The following is an 18,140-nucleotide window of genomic DNA, read 5'->3' as shown; positions in this document are numbered from 1 at the left end:
AGGAAGGAAGTCAGAGGTTAGTGCCTACACTGAATCATGACAGGACAGCAATCTCCCAGGTTAAGGACCTAAATAATGCCCTGCAACTAGAATTCTATTTGCTATACCTCCATGCACAAGGGGCCCTTACCTGGTCACTTTGACTCTAAGACTATTTACAGCTGGTGTATCTTATTTTCTTTTCATTAAAATGATTATTAGTCCTGCCTCACTGTGCTGTAGATCACTATTTTGCATTGTTTATACACAGCCTGCTTGTCTAGAGGGTTACTGATATTTTTATGTATGTACCTAAGGGACTTCTAAACATATGGCTCTTACACCATGAAATTTATTTCTGTTTCAGTCTGGACAGTTCTAGACGGTACAGTCTTGCTACATGATCTGAGAAATGGCTGTAGGAAACAACACTCAACGAAGTTATTCCATCATCCCATGTTTTATATTTGTTGAGGTATGTGTATTTTTTTAATTTATGGCAAATTGTAATAAGAACAGATTTTATGCTGAGAGCTTGGATTGTTTTATAAGTTATTTAATCTTATGATTGATAGGTAAATTTTGGCTAATATTGGTAAAGAATTACATAAAATGTTTCTTAAATAGGAAGACATAAAGTAGGAAGGCTTTTAAACTTTATATTTGGGTTACAGAATAAATTTTTTATATTTTATTTTTAATTGTGATCTAAATATATTAACTCTGAAAGAGAATGCAGCATTTTAATTAAATTCTTTTTAAAAATTCAATATCCTTTTTCAGGATTCAATAAGCAAGGCATTTTACTGATGTTATTTTATGGTCTTTTGCCTTGAAGCCCAAATAAAGAAAAATAATCATAAAGTTGCCCATTTCCACTGGGTACTTTTCTTTGGTGAGGTGTCAGGAACTCGTATAATGTGTGGTTTCTTTTGGTCATGAATTACTTTGTTGGGTTGCCCCAGTTGTGGGCCAGAAAACAGTTTTTCCAGCATCCTTTTGGAAATTTCAGGAAATTTGGAATCATGATTTAAATTAAATAAAAATCTGTTTACCTGGTTATCTCATAATAAAGATGTTGTTTTGCCAAAGATACTGCTTATGTTTTCTCAAGAAGATAGGGGATTGAAGGGATTGTTTTTCATCCTAAAGATCAGGTTTAAAATATGACAATATAAAGAGCTGAAGAGTCAGTGCCTGAGCTTCCTGTTTGCTTGGTAACTGTCTGCATAGTCGCCATCCCACAGGTCAGCTATGGCATATTCTATCATAGGCATCTTTTTGACCTACTGTGGGAGGAACCTGCTTGTTGATATATTTTACTATCTATGTGAAAACAGACACTCGGGTTAAATAACCACTTAATTAGCAAAATGAACTTTCAGTACTTGGGATTTTTAGACACAGCTTATGAATCATTTTGATAATTTTTTTAAAATTTAAAATTAATTCCCCTTTGCAATAAATGTATCTGTGTCTATGTAGTGAGATAATTTTGAGCATTCTGAATTTTGGACAAATATGTGTGTGTGTGTGTCTGATTGTTGAGTTTCACCTTATGGATATTGCTTGGCAGTTTCATATTACTTGATGATTTATTCTCCAGTGATTTTCATGAACCAGGTTGTTTTACAGAATTAGAAAAAAGTAGAGAAGGTTGGGACAGAATGCTAATGTAAGTCAAGGAACACACAGACTTGGTCTAAGTTAAACCTCTGAGAGGATAAACAAAGACCTCAGCTCACAGACCATAAACAAGCCTCTGCATTCTCTATAAATATGCTGCACAGAGCCAAAGATAACTCCAGTCAGACAATAGCTACATGTTATGCATACTGTGGATTCTAGTTACTGTTGTTCTTGTGATGAAGGAAAAGGAATACTTATTGTTGCTGCTCATGCAGAAAGGATACAAGGTACAGCACTACCTTTTAAACTGTTTTCTTCTTTGTCCTAAGAAAAATAAAATGTTAAAGTAAACTGGGAATAATTGGAGAATAAGTCATTTGTCATCATCTTTATCCTCCCTGCAGCACTTTTATTTTATATTTTCTCAAAAATCAACAGGAACCAAGTCTCCAAGTAGGAGATTTAATTTATTGCTGGAAGCTGTAGTCTCTGAAGGTTTTCAGCTCTCTAATGCGTGAATGATGAACTTGGCTGGTAGAGCAGCAACTAGAGAGATAAATTAGTCCTCCTGTAGCTCACCTTGACACAAACATAAGCTAAAAGGAAGAGGAAAAATGGTTTTATTCTTTTTCTTGCTGTGTTGTTCTTATTTTGTATGGAAGTTTGAGATCTATCATGACTTCTCTCACAAACATGCAGGAGGAAAAGAAAATGAAGTGTAATACAGAAGAAAAATTGAGGGAGGAGGTGATTCTCATGCATTTTTTAAAATCAAATGCTTAGTTACATGCCTCATTCCAGGCACTATAATGGTGATATTAAAACACTTGGCCAAAAACAACCTGGCTAAAATGTCAGTTGGATCAATGAATATATTTTCAACTGTTATTTTATAATCATAAAAGAATTTAAGCATGGAAAGTAAAACAGACATATTCAAGACCAAACCTTAAAATTTCACCAATTTTCTTCAAATATTTTTTCAAGGAAAACAAAATTTTGCAAATTTGCTAAAGTCCCGCTGTCCTAGATCCAGAAATGAGTACATATGTGAAACTAGAAGCTTCCTTCCCCTGCATGGTTCCTATGCCTGTTTTGTATTTTTCTTACATATATTTATATTTATAAATAACATTTTAGGGAAATTTTACATAAATGATACCTTCCAAAAACTTCCTTTTTCAGCTTACCTTTTCATTCAGCATTATGTTTCTGAGATTTATACAGATTAACAGATCATTCATTTTAATCATGGCATTTTATTCTAGTATGCAAGTGTACTTTACTGAGGGACAATTTGATGCATCTATTTGCTTAAATTTTTTACTCTTTTTTTTTTTTTGGTAGAAAGTGTCCTTATTTCTAGTTTTGTGTGCATTTATACAACAGCTTCCTTGGATTGACACTTACTGTACACTTGCTAGGGGATTAGACCATTTTCTACGTGTTTGTTGCTACAATATAGGATATTTGTATGTGAATTTTCTTAAACTTCTAAAAGTTCTACTTATAGTTTTATGGCTGTGTCTGTGTATTTTGTAGAACTTTTCACACAATTGCATTATCTACAAATAGTAGTCTTCTTTTTTCAGTTTTTATGCCTTTAATTCTTATTGATTTGGTTAAGACTGCCTGTATAATGTTGAATAGAAGTAATATAGAAAACATATTTCTCTTATTACTGACCTTAAAGGGAATACTTGGATGTTTCATTATCAAATTATGACTAAGTGTGGTTTTTTTTTTTTCTATTCCTTATCTTTTAGATTAGATCACTTCATTTGTTTTAATCCCATCCCCCCCTTCTGGGCTATTGTAGGTATTTGCAGTAGAATGTTGTCAATCCATTTTTTAATCTATAAATACATTCATTCATTCATTCATTCATTCAGAAAAGCCTAGTCAGTATCTACTTCTTTTTCCAAGGCATATGTATTTTGCCCTTTTTGGATACTTTACATAGTAACTATGTTCTATAACTTGGATCTCCCCAAGTTCTTTGTAGAGCTAGGATTGTTGGACCATGCCTTAACTGTGTGTTGGGGATACAGCACTGGAAAGAGAGAGGCTTGCTGCCCATAGTGGAGTATCAATATGTATTTTCTTGGTGATTTTAATTATATGAGCATAGAGTTTGGACTTGTGGATGTATTGTTTGTGGTAGTCGACAGGGAGAATAGGTGCCAACCATCCTCTAAAATTCAAAGTTGCTGATGAATTAGGAGCCTGCCTGGACCCACCCAGAAGGCTGAATTAGTTATAGAGAAGCTCTGGCAAAGCAGCATGCATCATAGAAGATCTCATGGTGGCAAAAACGTCAGGACCAGCCTTGCCCCTGGAATGGTGCCAGAATGAGCCCTTAGATGTCACTGGAGAGAGAACAAAGTTTGTGGATTACAAGAGCACATGTTGAAGGTAATGGAATGAAGGGGATGAACAGCAGGAGGAGAGCAGAATGGATGAAATGTGATATGAAATGGACAAAGCAGCTTTGGAAGTCAAACCCTTAAATGTTAGACCTGCAGAAAAATGTCTCCTTTATACATCTCCCGGTATCGGCTGACCTTTAAATGTACCTTGCTGTCCTGGCCAGAGTCTTTTAGGCTGAAAGCTTTTGATGATAGAATAACCATCATAGGGATAAAATATAAACTTTTATTACTAATAAGAGGGAAATCCAAAATCACTAAATTTCCAACATGGTCCACAAGAGTGTTTTTGACCAACAATTTTCAACTTTTCCCTGCTCTGATGAAATTGGAACAAATAAAAAATAGCAAATGCTGAACTAGACTACTTCTAGAGAAGTAGGGGAGAGAAGGAATAGGAGAAAATGAACCTTTTCATGAACATGGAACTATTTACCCTCTCATCCTCACTTTTTTTTTTTTTTTTTTTTTTTTTTTTTTTTTTTAGTGTGAAGGATTGAACCCAGAACCTTGTTCATGCAAGGCAAGCACTCTACCAATTGAGCTGTATTCCAGCCCCTATTTTTGCTTTTTAAGTTCAATAGCATTAATTTTTGGTCAGGATAAAAGTGCCTACAACAAATGAAATAAAAAATGAAAATAGTGATAAAAATATCAAATAGCCTGTGTGTTTCATTCTTAGTCCCTTTTTCTATTTTTCCCATCTTGGGCCTTCCCTGCCTCCCCTTCCCTCTGATTCTCTCTTCTTTCTTTCTTTCTCTTTTCTTTCATTTCTGCAATATTTCTCATACGTGATTATCTACAAAAAGAATTCTTCTGACACACACTCAAGTTGGTGATTGAAACCTCTGAAAAACAAGATTGTGGGCCGTTTGAGGTCTCCCACGCTCCCCCACAACTAGTACCAGATATATTTTTCCAAAATGCTTTACACTACCTGTCCCTTTTGACAGATTTTCCCAGATACCAGTAGATTTCTCTCAAGACAATTTTTCTGTCTTCTCTGTAAAATCATGAATAGCTTACACAGCCAAATCTCTTTCAAATATATTTGTGCTAAGAGCAAAACTCTAAATGGAGCTCAGCAGACAGTATTAAGTGCCAGGAATTTGGACATAATGAATGCAATTGTGGCTTGATGTGTACAGATATGACAGTTTTATCATTTTGATGGTTTCTTCTACTTGCAATTTTTGTTGCCTGTTTTTGACAACTTGCTTTTCTCAGCTTGATCTTATGGGGTTATAAATCACAAACGTGAAGATAGATAATATCATGAAATTCCAGAACTTGATGATTCTGAGTGTGTTCCTCTAGGGCCAGCAGTGAAGGAATTCCACATCATCACTTCTGGACCCTGAATTTCATTTCTCTGCTTCTTGTTTTGTGTGACTCAAGTTTTGAAAGAAGAATGTCTCTTGACCTTGTGCTTTCAGGTGCTTAGATTCAGCAGCATTGACTTCTTTGTCTCTGGAACCTACATCACAACTCTCTTAGATTTTTATATTTTACTCTGTCAGCGCTAATTTTTTCAAAATTCTGCTGGTTCCTGCTAAAGGAGAAAGCATCAAAATCTAATTCTCATATATAATAGAGAGGAAAGAGAAAACAAGTTGTTGTCAAGTGTTCTGTGTTGGGCCTCTGGCTCTGCCATTTGTTGCCGGTATAAACTTGTGTATTTCTTTTTTTATTATTATTATTTTTTATTTTTAAATTTTTTTATTGTAAACAAATGGGGTACAACTTGTTTCTCTGTACATGGAGTAGAGGCATACCATTTGTATAATCATCCATTTACATAGGGTAATGGTGTTTGATTCATTCTGTTATTTTTTTCCTCCCCCCCACTCCTCCCACCCCCTTTTCCCTCTATACAGTCCCTCCTTCCTCCATTCTTGCCTCCCTCCCACCCCCCATTATGTATCATCATCCGCTTATCAGCAATATCATTCGCCCTTTGGGTTTTTGAGTGACCTCAGTTCCTTCATCTGTGAAATGAAAGAAATATAATTCCTCATGAACACTTTTTAGAAATAATGAGGTAATGTACCTAAACATTCTTGCCAAGTAGTAAGTGCTTAGTAAATACTCACATAAAAGTAATTTTAAAATAACAGCCCCTACACAACAAAGATGAAAGGGTAATCAGCCCTGTGGACACACACAGACACTCTCAGGAATGTCAAAGCCCTCACACCGAGAGGAGGACACTGGCAAGTTTAAACCCCAGGTATGGGATGTTTCTGGACTTGGATATTTTTACAATCTATACTGAAGTGTGTTGGGTAAGGTATCAAACAAGTGATGAAAAAGTTATGGATCTGTTAAACTGCAAAGACAAATATGAATTATAAAGTTATTTTTTAATTAAAGCATCTATAACTAGTATGTTTAGTACTGAACAATACTGATATTCAGGTATCTATTTTTTTTCTTAGAATGAACTTTAAAAATGAGATATTTTCCTGTCTTTAGATGCTCTTCCCACTGAGTGAGGCTGCCTGTGTTCTTCACTGTGGAGTCTAAGTTGGATGTTTTGGAATCAAGATCTCAGTTAAAATAAATTATTAAAAAGGGAAGGGAAGTTAGGAATAAGAAAATGCATCTGACCCTTGAGATCAAAGGATCAGGAAATGAGGAAATGGGTCTGTGAGGGAAATCAGGTGTTTAGACCCCCCCCAAGGGAAGGATGGGGAGTTGGTCTAGAGAAACCCACACACTCAGCTTTCTAAGATCTCCCACTACACCTTCTTCCTGTTTTCTGTAAGCGTCTGTCTTCCTGTCCCAACCTGCCTTTCCAAAATAATAAAGACCCAATCTGATTCTGGGTGGAAACACGAAATCTCTAATAAGTATAAGAAAATAATGTACAACATTGATAAGTGCTGTAAAATGCCATGGGTGGATTTTGAATGGGGAAGGGATGAGGTCAGCATGAGAGCTCCTTTACTCTTGTCAATATTTTAATGAAATAAATAACTGCACGTATCTCAAAATGTAAGCCACCTGTAGTTCACATTTTAATATCCCCAATAATAGTATTCTGCCATTAAAGACAACATATTTGACATCTGTATGCTATTCTAAAATGGAAGACTTAAAAACATCCTTGGATAATATTGACTTTATGTGATAGAAGTTTTGTTTTTAAAATTTCAGATGAAAAACTGAAGTATAGAGCAATTAATAGATGTGCTCAAGGTAACACAGCCAATAGATTGTTTGAACTGAAATTTTAACATAAATGCAAATCTCATGTTTCTCCCACTGTGTATGCATACGCTTCATTATTGGTCTCCTAGTCATGTTGAAGAGATGGATTTTCTCTGCTGGAGAACTAGTATTGAGTGAGGAGGTCCTTTCTCCTATGTTCAGAGGCCACAATTTGACATATGAAAATATTAAAATGTGAACCTCCCTCTCTGCAATCTGCTTTCTTTAAGAGTTTAAAAATTAATTATACATTTTTTTTCAGATAAATCTCAACTATCTAGAAATCTTTGGGAAATAATCTTTTATTCAGTGGATTAGATTAACTGATATAAATCAGAACTCCTTTTGCTTTCTATAATTTTTGTTAAATAATATTCTTTTAAAAATATTTTTTGAGTTATCTCAAGTACACTGTATCACAGAAAATAAAAATCATGGCTCAAGTACTATAACCTAGATATATAAATTGTACTATTTTGACATTATTGGTTCATATTTAGATAAAATAATCATTTATATGCATGAAGCTCCCATGTACTCTCCCTTGTAGGATTTCATTCTCTGGAGGTGACCAGAAGCTGAATTTGGTGCCCCATTTTCTAAGATTTAAACAGTTTTCTAGAATTGTTCATTTTATGCCTAATACACTCAAAATACTGAAAATAATTAATTACTTTTCTGTTTTTAATGTTAAGATATTTGAACATGGGCTGTGGTTGGATGCTACCATAGCCATAGATGCACAGAAGATTGAATTAGATGTATAGATTGACCCAGGCTGTATCTTATATTTTTAAATAACCTCTGCATAAATCTAATAGTCAGTATGGGATAGGTTCTGCACTGATAATGGACTTTGCCTAAATCTCAGTGGCTTCACACAACACAACCCAATTTCTTACACTGCAAGTCCCATGTATATCAATGAAAGGACTCTTTTTATTAGTTTCTCAGGGACCATCCTGCTGGAGACTCTATTTCAACATGTTTCCATGGCCACATTGGTAAAGATAAGAAAATGTGGTGATTCACAGCACAGACTTTTAAGGTTTTATATTTAATTAATACATCACCTCCGCTTACATTTCATTACCCAAAAATAAAAATATGTGGCCTTTTCCCACTTCAGAAGGAGGAGAGAGTTACATCCTTCAAATATATTGAAGAGAGAGATATTCTTCACAGCCTAAGTAACCACCACAGTGTTTTCAAGATTTTTCTTCCTACTAAAAATTAAATCTCAAATCAAAAAGGTTTTACTCAGCTAGTTAATTGTGGCATTTGCAAGTGTCATCAATTTTTGTAATTTATTAAATGATTAATATAGTCAATGGCACTGATAGAGTTTCCTTGTCACTCTGAATTTAAGCAATGACCAGTTTGCTACGTGACAGGAGACTAACTCTACAGGAGTGACTAGACTAGGAGGTCATTGACATTTTGTTATGAGTCCAAGTCACATTGTTCTGAAGATGACAGTCTGACTGAGGACCATACATGCCCAAGTGGCATTTTCCAAATTCTACCCTAGAATGCTTTCCTCAATTTGCCACCTACTTTGTGTCATTCTCTGGACTACCTTGTCCCTGTGCTGTATATCATCTGATAACATGCTCCCTCTCAGTTTCTCTGAGAATTAACATTTTATTACTTTAAACCAAGCATTCTTCATAATGTTGGATGGATACATCAATACTTTGATCCTCAAAGAATGTTACATTCTTCCTCTATAGGGCATAAGTCCAGACAGCCATACTAAGATACTGACAGATTCTGAACTTAAACACATTATATTTTTCAGGGACATAACAGATAGCATCTTGTCTCTTGATGCATATTATTTTGTTCAGGTGGAAACTGAATCTATTCTTTGTTTTGTGATGTGTTTTCTTTCATAGAATTCATCCTTTTATAAATATAGTTATGAACCAGTCTAGGTGATCATTAATATGGTGATCGTTGTTATATGGGGTTTGTATCTCCTTTACATACTAGTTCCAAATTACATGGAGCAGAATTTCTAAGCCAATGCAATACTGCCATTTATTTACAATGTTCTAATCTATCTCACAGTCTGTAAAAGTAGACTTTAGAGGAATGCTCACTTTTAAGAGAAGGATTATAAATTGTAATCTGTGGGGATAGTGGTTTGACAATGTGCAGTGAAATTTTTGAGATTTTGTATTCCTCTTCAATCCCCAAAGTATACTCCTAATAAATCTGTCTTACAGAAATAATCATGAACATAGAAGATTTTGCTGCAAGATTAATTTATCCTATAATTGTTTATAATGTTAAAAATAAATCTCCAATATTAAACTACAGGACACTGATGGGAAAAGCTCATATTCATTCATACAGTAGAGCATTATGTAGTCATTAAAATTGTATTATAAAAAATACATACTCCCATAAGGAAACAGCCAATTGAATAGGTATGCAACAAGAGGAGGGAATGGGTTCAAATCAGTTATAATCTAAGTTTACCCAGGCTTCATCAACTGTAAATAAGGATGGCATCAATTAGAATTAGGATTTCACCCTCTGTTGCTCACATCTGCTCACAGAGAATTCCAAAGGCGGATGGACTTCCCCAGGTAAGCTTGCGATTACCATGTATGCTCATGGTGCATGCTCTTGGCTTTTGCTACCCAGAAACTCAGCTATCTTTTTCTTCATCAACTCTCCATGCACATCCATTTCCTCAAGCTAAGAAACCAGGTAGAGGTGCCTCACTCTGCCATTGCTAGCATTGCTCCCAGAGGGATGCTAATATTGAGCTACTAGTGTTTTCTCTACAGGTGGAAAGAAGCGCTGCTTCCAAACTTGATGTCTACTTTGTCACCTGAGTGTCAATGGGGCACTGTATCTTAAGTTTCCATCTACAGCCGTTCTTTTCATAGGACTCGGGCATGAATCCATGTACTTGTGGACGGACTAGTATCTAAAGACAAACACCCCTTGTCTCTCTTACTTTGATTTTTCCTCCACCTTTTCCATATAGATTAGTTCATGGAAAGTGTTTCTGTGACCCATCAGCCTCACTAACTTCTCAGCCATACCAGGTGTGTTAGAGTCACAGTACTAGATATTGCAGGCTTCAAGCCAGATAACCTCTCTACACAATTTGGACAGCATACATGTAAAATTTGGTGCCTTTTGGAAATATGTATATGTACCTGTGTAACTGTAGGCCTAGAAAGAAAAGGTATGCACAAAAATCGATGTTTAACTTTGTTGGGTTAAAAGCATATTTTTTGTATTTTTTTAATCAAAAAATTAATTCCTTTTTAAGATTGTATTATTATTGACTATATTTCTAATGGAACACAGGACTCTTCATACAAAGGTAAAAGCTGGTTATATCTACTGCAATTTGAATACAATTATATTTGCAAAAAATTAAAATTCTTACATCAATTTTTTAGAATAGAATGACTAGAAATAATAGTGAGGATTGCTCTTTCTAGCACTTGATTATTTTTACAACACATTCTGTGTGATCTTCACCAATGCCAGCTTTAGGGAGTATTAATAAATACTATTTCATGTTTCACTTGTTGGTCTTGTTTAGGAAAATATAAAAAGTGCTTGAATTTCTTTTCTTTATTTATAAGTTAATATTTTAAATTGTTCATTGTGTGAAATAAATGGTTATCCTTGTTTTTAGTTTTAGAACTATATTTCTTATACATTTGTGTGAAACTACTGTCTTGTTCTACTCAGCTGGCGGCTCTGGCCATAGAACCTGCCGCTGGTTCTGTCTCCTTGGTGCATGTTACATTGGTAAAAAGTACCAATGTGCCCATTTCTGCACTTGCCATCATTAGAAACAGTTCATAGTTCATCAGCAAGTCATAGACTTTTTATGCTAAACATGTCGTAGATCACTCATGCAGCCCCTTCTTGTTTCATGTAAGGTAACTGAGATTCAGAGAGGCTAAGTTACTTGTCCAAAATCACACAATCTGTAACTTTTGACCCTTTCAGAATCAATGACAACTTATTTGTTCATTAGCCAAATTTCAAAAGCAGAACTGTAAAATTTATTTCAAAATGTTTATGGTAAGATGTTATGGTTTGAATATGGGATGCCCCCTGCGAGCTTACATGTGAGACAACAGAGGAATGTAATAGGAAATGATTAGGTTATGAGAGCTGTTACCTAATCAGTGGATTAATCCATTTGATAGATGAATAATTTGTACTGGGTGATAGCTCTTGGCTAGAGGGATGTGGCAGAAGGAGGTAGGTCTCTGGGAGTATACCTTGGACTGTATATTTTTGTCCCTAACAAGTGGAGCTCTCTGCTTCCTGACTGCTGTGAAATGAGCAGCTTTCTTCCAACATACCCTTTGGTCATAATGTTCTGCTTTACCTCAGGCCCAGAGCTGTGGCATAGGCTGACCATGGACTGAACTTCTGAAACTGAACCAAAATATACTCTTCCTCCTGTAAGTTGTTCTTGTCAGGTCTTTTGGTCACAGCAATGCAAAGCTGACTAAAGCACAAGAACAAGTTCATAACGTGCAGTAAGCTATCTCTTAATGTACTTAACACAATGCGAGAGGGAGCCTTCAAGAATAGGAAGCCCAGGCCTACAAAGATTCTTTAACAACTCTGAGTCACCTTTGTACAGGGACCAGGGAAGCAACAGGAACAAGTTATATTTATACTACTGATGACTGGTAAGATGCTGTTCATGTAAAGGATAGGCTGATGGGAGGAGGGCTCCAGAAGGAAGGGGCAACTTGGCATGGACCAAGACCTAAGAAGTTACTGAGAACTCAAAAGAACTCAAAGGATTTCTAAAAGACTGGAGCTTAGAGGGTAAGTTTGGGAGACAATACGGAGGAGACTGGCAAGGTAGACAGAGGCCAAATCATGAAATACCTTGCAGGCAATTTTATGCAGTTTATTTATCCTATAAGCTTTGGGAAATAAGAACATTCCTGGTTATTTTAAGTTTATACCTTACCTGGTGATATGCAGTGGTGGAAATTGTTGTAAAAACCTGAAACCATGGAAAGGAGACATTTTCACTGTTTGCAATAGATACCGTCTCTCCCCAGAATAGAGAATATTTTTCTCAGAGACAAACAAGTGCCGTGACCCTTGGGTTCTTATTGCTCACTTTCTGTATTACACAGTGGACAGATGAGAAGGATGTGAAAGAAGTTCCATGTAATCAACAAATTTCTGAATGTAGCAAATTGCTTTTAGAGCCTACCATGCCACCCTTCAGCATGACTCAGGAAACTGAAAAGGACAATCTCAATGATTGGCCTAGCTTGATGCTTTGCAAAGCAAAACAAAAACTGTGACTCGAACAGTTTTTTTCCTGAGATTTCTAAATAGCATATATTGAGAAATGACTTTGTTTTCTGTACCAATGTCAACTCTTCTATTTACCCCCAAAATTCACTCCTTCAGCAGAACATGTGTTGGAATAGTATGGTCACTCTAGTTTAAGGGGATCTGATAATTTTTCCCTGGATGAAGCATTCATTGAATGTGTAAGTGATTTTTCATATAAGTGATTTTCCAAAACTGGACCAACAAGGTGTTAACTCATCTACACACTCAGTATATTCTGTTTGTAAACAACAGCTTTTATTTTAAAAGTGGAGCAAAGTGGGTTATCTGTGATCAAGATAGAGATTTTTCTCTTTGAGTTACTGGTTAGCCCACATGGGGTTGAGTTGATGGTCTCTGATTTCACTAACATAGTATTTTCATCTGTCATCCAGAGTATGAGCAGAGACCACCTGCTTTGGAGTGATTGGTGCACTTGTTAAATTTATGTACATGAACCCAGCCACTTGTCTTAATCAGAATAGTAAGGAGAGAGGGTAGAGATTCAAATTTTATATGTTGCAGGTCATTCTAATGTCCAGTAAAGTCTGAGAATGAAATCATTGTGGAAATGTACATCAGTAGATACAGGATAGCAGGTGCTGTTAGTGCTCTTCCCATTTTCCCTTGACCCAACCTGAGGGACCTTGTGAACAGGATTCTCTTCCTCTTCTTGAGGCTGCTCTCTAACTGTAGAATCATGTTAGACCCTGTTGTTGAGTATGCCATTTTCACTAGGCATTAACACTCCCAGGAGCAACCCTCAACCAAGGAAGGAGGAGTGATGGTGGATAAATAATCTAGCTTCTTCACTCTTCAGTGGGACAGCTCTGAAAGGAGTTTGATATAGTCTCTGAGAGGTCCCCTGCAAAATAGAATGCCAGTTTCCCATAATGACATCCCACTCATTAATGCAATTTATTGACCTCTCTCCCTTCTGCATCCCTAATGTGCTTCCTGGGATCACTTCAGAAATAACTATTTGCATCTACATCATTGTCTCAAAATCCTCTTTGGAAGGAACGCAAACTATGACAGAGAATATATTTGAAGTAGAAAAGCTTCATTTTAATAGGATGAAGTAATAGGATTTGAAGAATGGAGGACAAATAAAAATTTTTGCAAGGAGTGATTAAGGTAATTTTATTAGCTCTAAGAGCTGTGTGGTTCAGAGTACTTTGTCACTTAGTTAAAACTGAGTCCATTTAAGCAATTCTGTTTTTCACATTGTATGCTATCGTTTCTACATGAGAACTCATCTTTCTATGAGATCTAATGTGTTCAGCACCTTCCCAAACAGTATATTCTTGTCATTGAATATTAAACCTGCAATTTTCCTTGAGAAAATCTTAAGATCTAAAGTTCTTCAGATTCTAGGGAAAAATATTAATTGTATGTACAGAACATGGAGCTTAGGTAACATAGAAATGAACTAATTTTCTTTTAATAGACAAAAGAATGCTTAGACAAAAAACAGTTTAAATACTAATTTTTACTCAAACTATGTGTTATTTGATCTAACTAATATCTTAGTCTGTTTGTGCTACTATAAAAAAAATTTGACACTGGATAATTTATAAAGGATATCAATTTATTTTCTTAGAATTCTCAAAGTTAGGAAGTCCAAGATCAAGATACCAGCAGATTTGGTGTCCTGAGGCTACTCTCTTTTTTTCTACGATGGCACCCTGCTACTGTGTTCTCTGGAAGGAAGGAAAGCTGTATCCTCACAAGATAGACAGATGTAAGACCTGGAAAACTAGAAAGGACATGAAGGCTTTTTTTAAAAAAATAATAGCCTTAATATCATTCATGAGGGTGGAACCTTCATAGGTTAAAAGCCCCACCTCTTAATGGTATCACATTGGCCATTAAGTTTCAACACTATATTACTAAAATATAAGTTCCTCTCAGCTGACATTTATTCAAACACATCTTTGTCATCTTCTGAGACAAATCATTTTGATGCTGAAATATTGGTGTACTTTATTTTCATCCACAAGGAAGACAGCATGAATATTTGGGAAAGTTTGAATTTGAGATTTTGATGAAATATCCATATGACCTTCAACAGGTTACTGAGCATCTTTGAGTTTCAGTTTTCTTATCTATAAAAGCATACTAATAATACCTGTTTTACTAGATTATTTTAAGGGTTAAATAAAATTTGAGTTTTTAAGGTGTCTAGCACATGGCAGGTGTTTAGTAAACATTAGCTCGCACAAGCAAGGCTAGAAGCATATACTATGAAAAACCAGCGTTGTATCAACTCAGGGATGCCCTTGAGATTTCTTATCACGTGGTTTTATTCAGCTTGCTGTATTCTCATCATTTTATTCCAGTAACCCATCTTGGTCTGAGAAAGGCTTATTTATAGGATTCTGTCTGTCTGCAACCCGTGAATATTTGACTGACTTTGGCATGGCCACTGACTCAAGTGAAAACTCAAAACAGCTGATTTGTCAACCTAATGACATACACAGACTCTAACTGTTTAATTTGTTTGCTTTACACATAAATTAGTATATTTTGACAGAACTGAATGAAAACACTGGTAGTTTTGACACTTCAAACACAAGATGAAAAATAGATAATTAATCTTGTCCAATCAGTTTGAGGGTTTATGTGCCTACTCTTGCCACTAAAAAGTAAACTCTGGTTGTATGAATTTCTCCCCTTTGGATTTATCATTAAGGTTTGTATTGGATAAGCAATGACAAACTCTCTGACACATTTCCAAGGGAAATCCAGACCTTGATATTTATCTAATATGTGTAATGCTACTACTTAGCCATTTGACTTCCTCCTGCTGTGGAGAATGTCATACTGAGTTCTTAGTGGCAGATTTCACTCTTCATTGTGAGCATTCTTCATTTGTGAAAATGTCTTTATTGCATATTCCCCCAAATTTGTCTTCTGTTGTCTTATACATGCAGCTACATATATAAAAGTCATATCATCCCTCCTGGCTTCAGCCTTTTGAGCTCTGGGACAATGCCCTTTGTTATTAGCTTCTTCATTGCTGTGACCAAAAGACCTGACAAGAACAATTTAGAGGAGAAAAGTTTTATTTTGGCTCACAGTTTCAACTGTCTCAGTCCCTAGATGGCCAATTCCATAGCTTTGGGCCCAGGGTGAGGCAGAGCATCATGGTGGAAGGGTCTGATGGAGGGAAGCAGCTCAGGACATAGTAACAGAGAAGCAGACAGAGAACTCCACTCACCAAGAACAAAATACAAACCCCAAAGGCACGACCCCAGTGACCTACCTCCCCCATCACTTTCCACCTGCTTATAGTTATCTTCTACTTAATCGATATCAATAGATTAATCCATTGATTAAGTTACAACTCTCACAATCCAATCATTCCACTTCTGAGAGAGCAGGGAAATAGAAAAGGAATAAAACTAATATAAGGTGCATTAAAGAACAGGTTCTCATTGTGGAGAATTTTGGCTTACATTCTGAAGACTTCTGGGAGGCTGCCTAGACTATATCTCAAAGCTATGTCAACTGAGGGATGAGGAAGCAGAGTGTTTATCTCATGCTTCTGTATCGTTGTTTGATATTCGCTACCAGGGGCATTGATTTCTGGGCACTTTGGTCAGCCCTGCATGCAGTCAGTGTCCTCTTGAACCTCAGAAAACCCTCAGGGAGAATTACTCTTGTAAGAAACAACTGATGCCAATGGACTATATGGCAGGGTACTAGCCACCTCTGCTGTAGTACTCAATAAACTATTGCACAGAATTGAATGGGATTTGCCAAGAGCTATAAGAAATGTCAAATCACCCTAAGACTTCAAATCATTGATTTTTTTTTTTACTTATTTCCTGTGGATAGTGTATTAAACAGTATCAACTCTGTCAGCACCAAATAATTTGGGGATAGTGCCACCTCCAAATGCAGTAGTGAAGCAGTTTCTCTTCCAGTACCCTATTGGTATATGTCTCCATAACCAGGCTATGTTACAGATGAAGCAATAAAAGTACTTTTTATGCTTTTTAAAAACCAAGTAATATCTATCATGAAAGACAAGAGGAAAAAAGACTTTGGTCCTTGGAAACAATGTTGGGCCAAAAGTCAGGGAATTTGTGCTTTCATCTCATTCTTGTGTGTTCTTATAGCCATGTGGCCTTGAAGAAATCACTTTGAACTGTGAGGCTTCATTTTGCTCATCTGCAAAAGTGTTCAGATTGAATACTAAGATTTCTTCCAGATTTAAGCATTTTTAGTCTGCAAGATAAGGCAATGGGACATAAATATGCCATGCGGGTCAAATGCGGACTGAGAGAAAAATATAGACTTGAACACGTGTGCAAATACACACATCTATTTCTGTAATGTGTGTATATATCTATTCTGTGGTTATATGTACTTCAAAAATAAGAAATTATGGCATTGAGAATATATGTTTTTCAAATGATTTTTTTCCTGAAAGCCAATATCCTTTACCACTTACAAATAAGAATATATCTTCCATATTAGAATCAGAACAGAGAAGGAATTTGAGAGTTGTATCTTTGTTTTTCTTAGCCTTGCCATGATTGAGCGGTCTGTATCATACCTGAAGTTTCTGGGTTATTTTTTGTACCATAAGCTCAAAGTTAAACAGTATTTTGCAGATTCATTTACTGTGACATATATCATGATAACTGATGAAAACAATATGAACCTACCTTACATCTAGAAATATACTTATTAAATAAGTAAGAGTAAAATTTAAAAAAGATGAAGGCCAATTAAAACTTTGTAAAAAATAATTTAAGCTTGTTTCCCTGAGTGATGCAGTTTCCTATTAATTTCCCGTTTGTCTTCGGAAGCTCAGTAGGATTATGCTAGTATAGAACAATTTCTTGTCTCTTAGTATTACAAAAAGAAAAAGAAAGCTTACAGTTTTCCCATTTAGCCTGTGTTCTAAATAATCTCGTGCTCTAATAAATGTAATCTTATATCCTAATTGTTTGAGAAAGAGAGTCCACTGGGGATTTGTACAGTTTACCTGCCCAACTTCTATCCCCTGGAGGACTTTATACCACACCCTGCTATAAAGGAAAACAGGTATTTCAAGATAAGGGTGCAAATCACGTTGTATTGGAGATATTAAAAAGGAGGAAGACTCACATTCTATGACAGCACAACCCCAATCATCCTTGACTTTGACCTTTCCACCTGAGTCCTTAAAGGGAGTGCCTTGGCTTGGCTGATACCCAGTTGAAGATGCAAAGCAGTTTTAGCTTTGGATTTGAGTACTAGCCAAATCAACAGGTACTCCACTGTTGCTGTCCCCATACAGTGAGAAAGCCAGGCCCTTCCACTAGGACTTTGTTCACCTCCCTGGAGCACAGCCCCACTCCAAACAGCCTCGGGGCCCTGGAAGTACTGAAGGGATTTCTAAGCTTCTGGAGGAGGTCAATGTTTTCTTCCCGGGCTAATAGGATTACCTGAGATCACAAAAGATCTTTGAGTCAAGTTCAGCTTTGGATCTTTTTAATAACTAGGGACATCTACATACAGGAGACTAATCACAGGTTC

At 36.1% G+C, this 18,140-nt stretch overlaps 1 protein-coding gene across 1 annotated transcript in view; it reads left to right on the top strand.

The window, feature by feature from the left end:
- Positions 1-344: 344 nt before the first annotated feature.
- Plppr1 (phospholipid phosphatase related 1) overlaps positions 345-18,140 on the top strand; it is a 157,808-nt gene continuing 140,012 nt past the window's right edge. Inside the window, exon 1 of the mRNA XM_047525471.1 lies at positions 345-454. Coding sequence (XP_047381427.1) covers positions 392-454 — 63 coding nt within the window. The 5' untranslated portion in view covers positions 345-391. The remainder of the gene's footprint in view (positions 455-18,140) is intronic.

Source organism: Sciurus carolinensis, chromosome 14 (genome assembly GCF_902686445.1).
Source record: "Sciurus carolinensis chromosome 14, mSciCar1.2, whole genome shotgun sequence".
NCBI lineage: Eukaryota > Metazoa > Chordata > Mammalia > Rodentia > Sciuridae > Sciurus > Sciurus carolinensis.
This window is presented reverse-complemented; position numbering and strand designations above follow the sequence as displayed.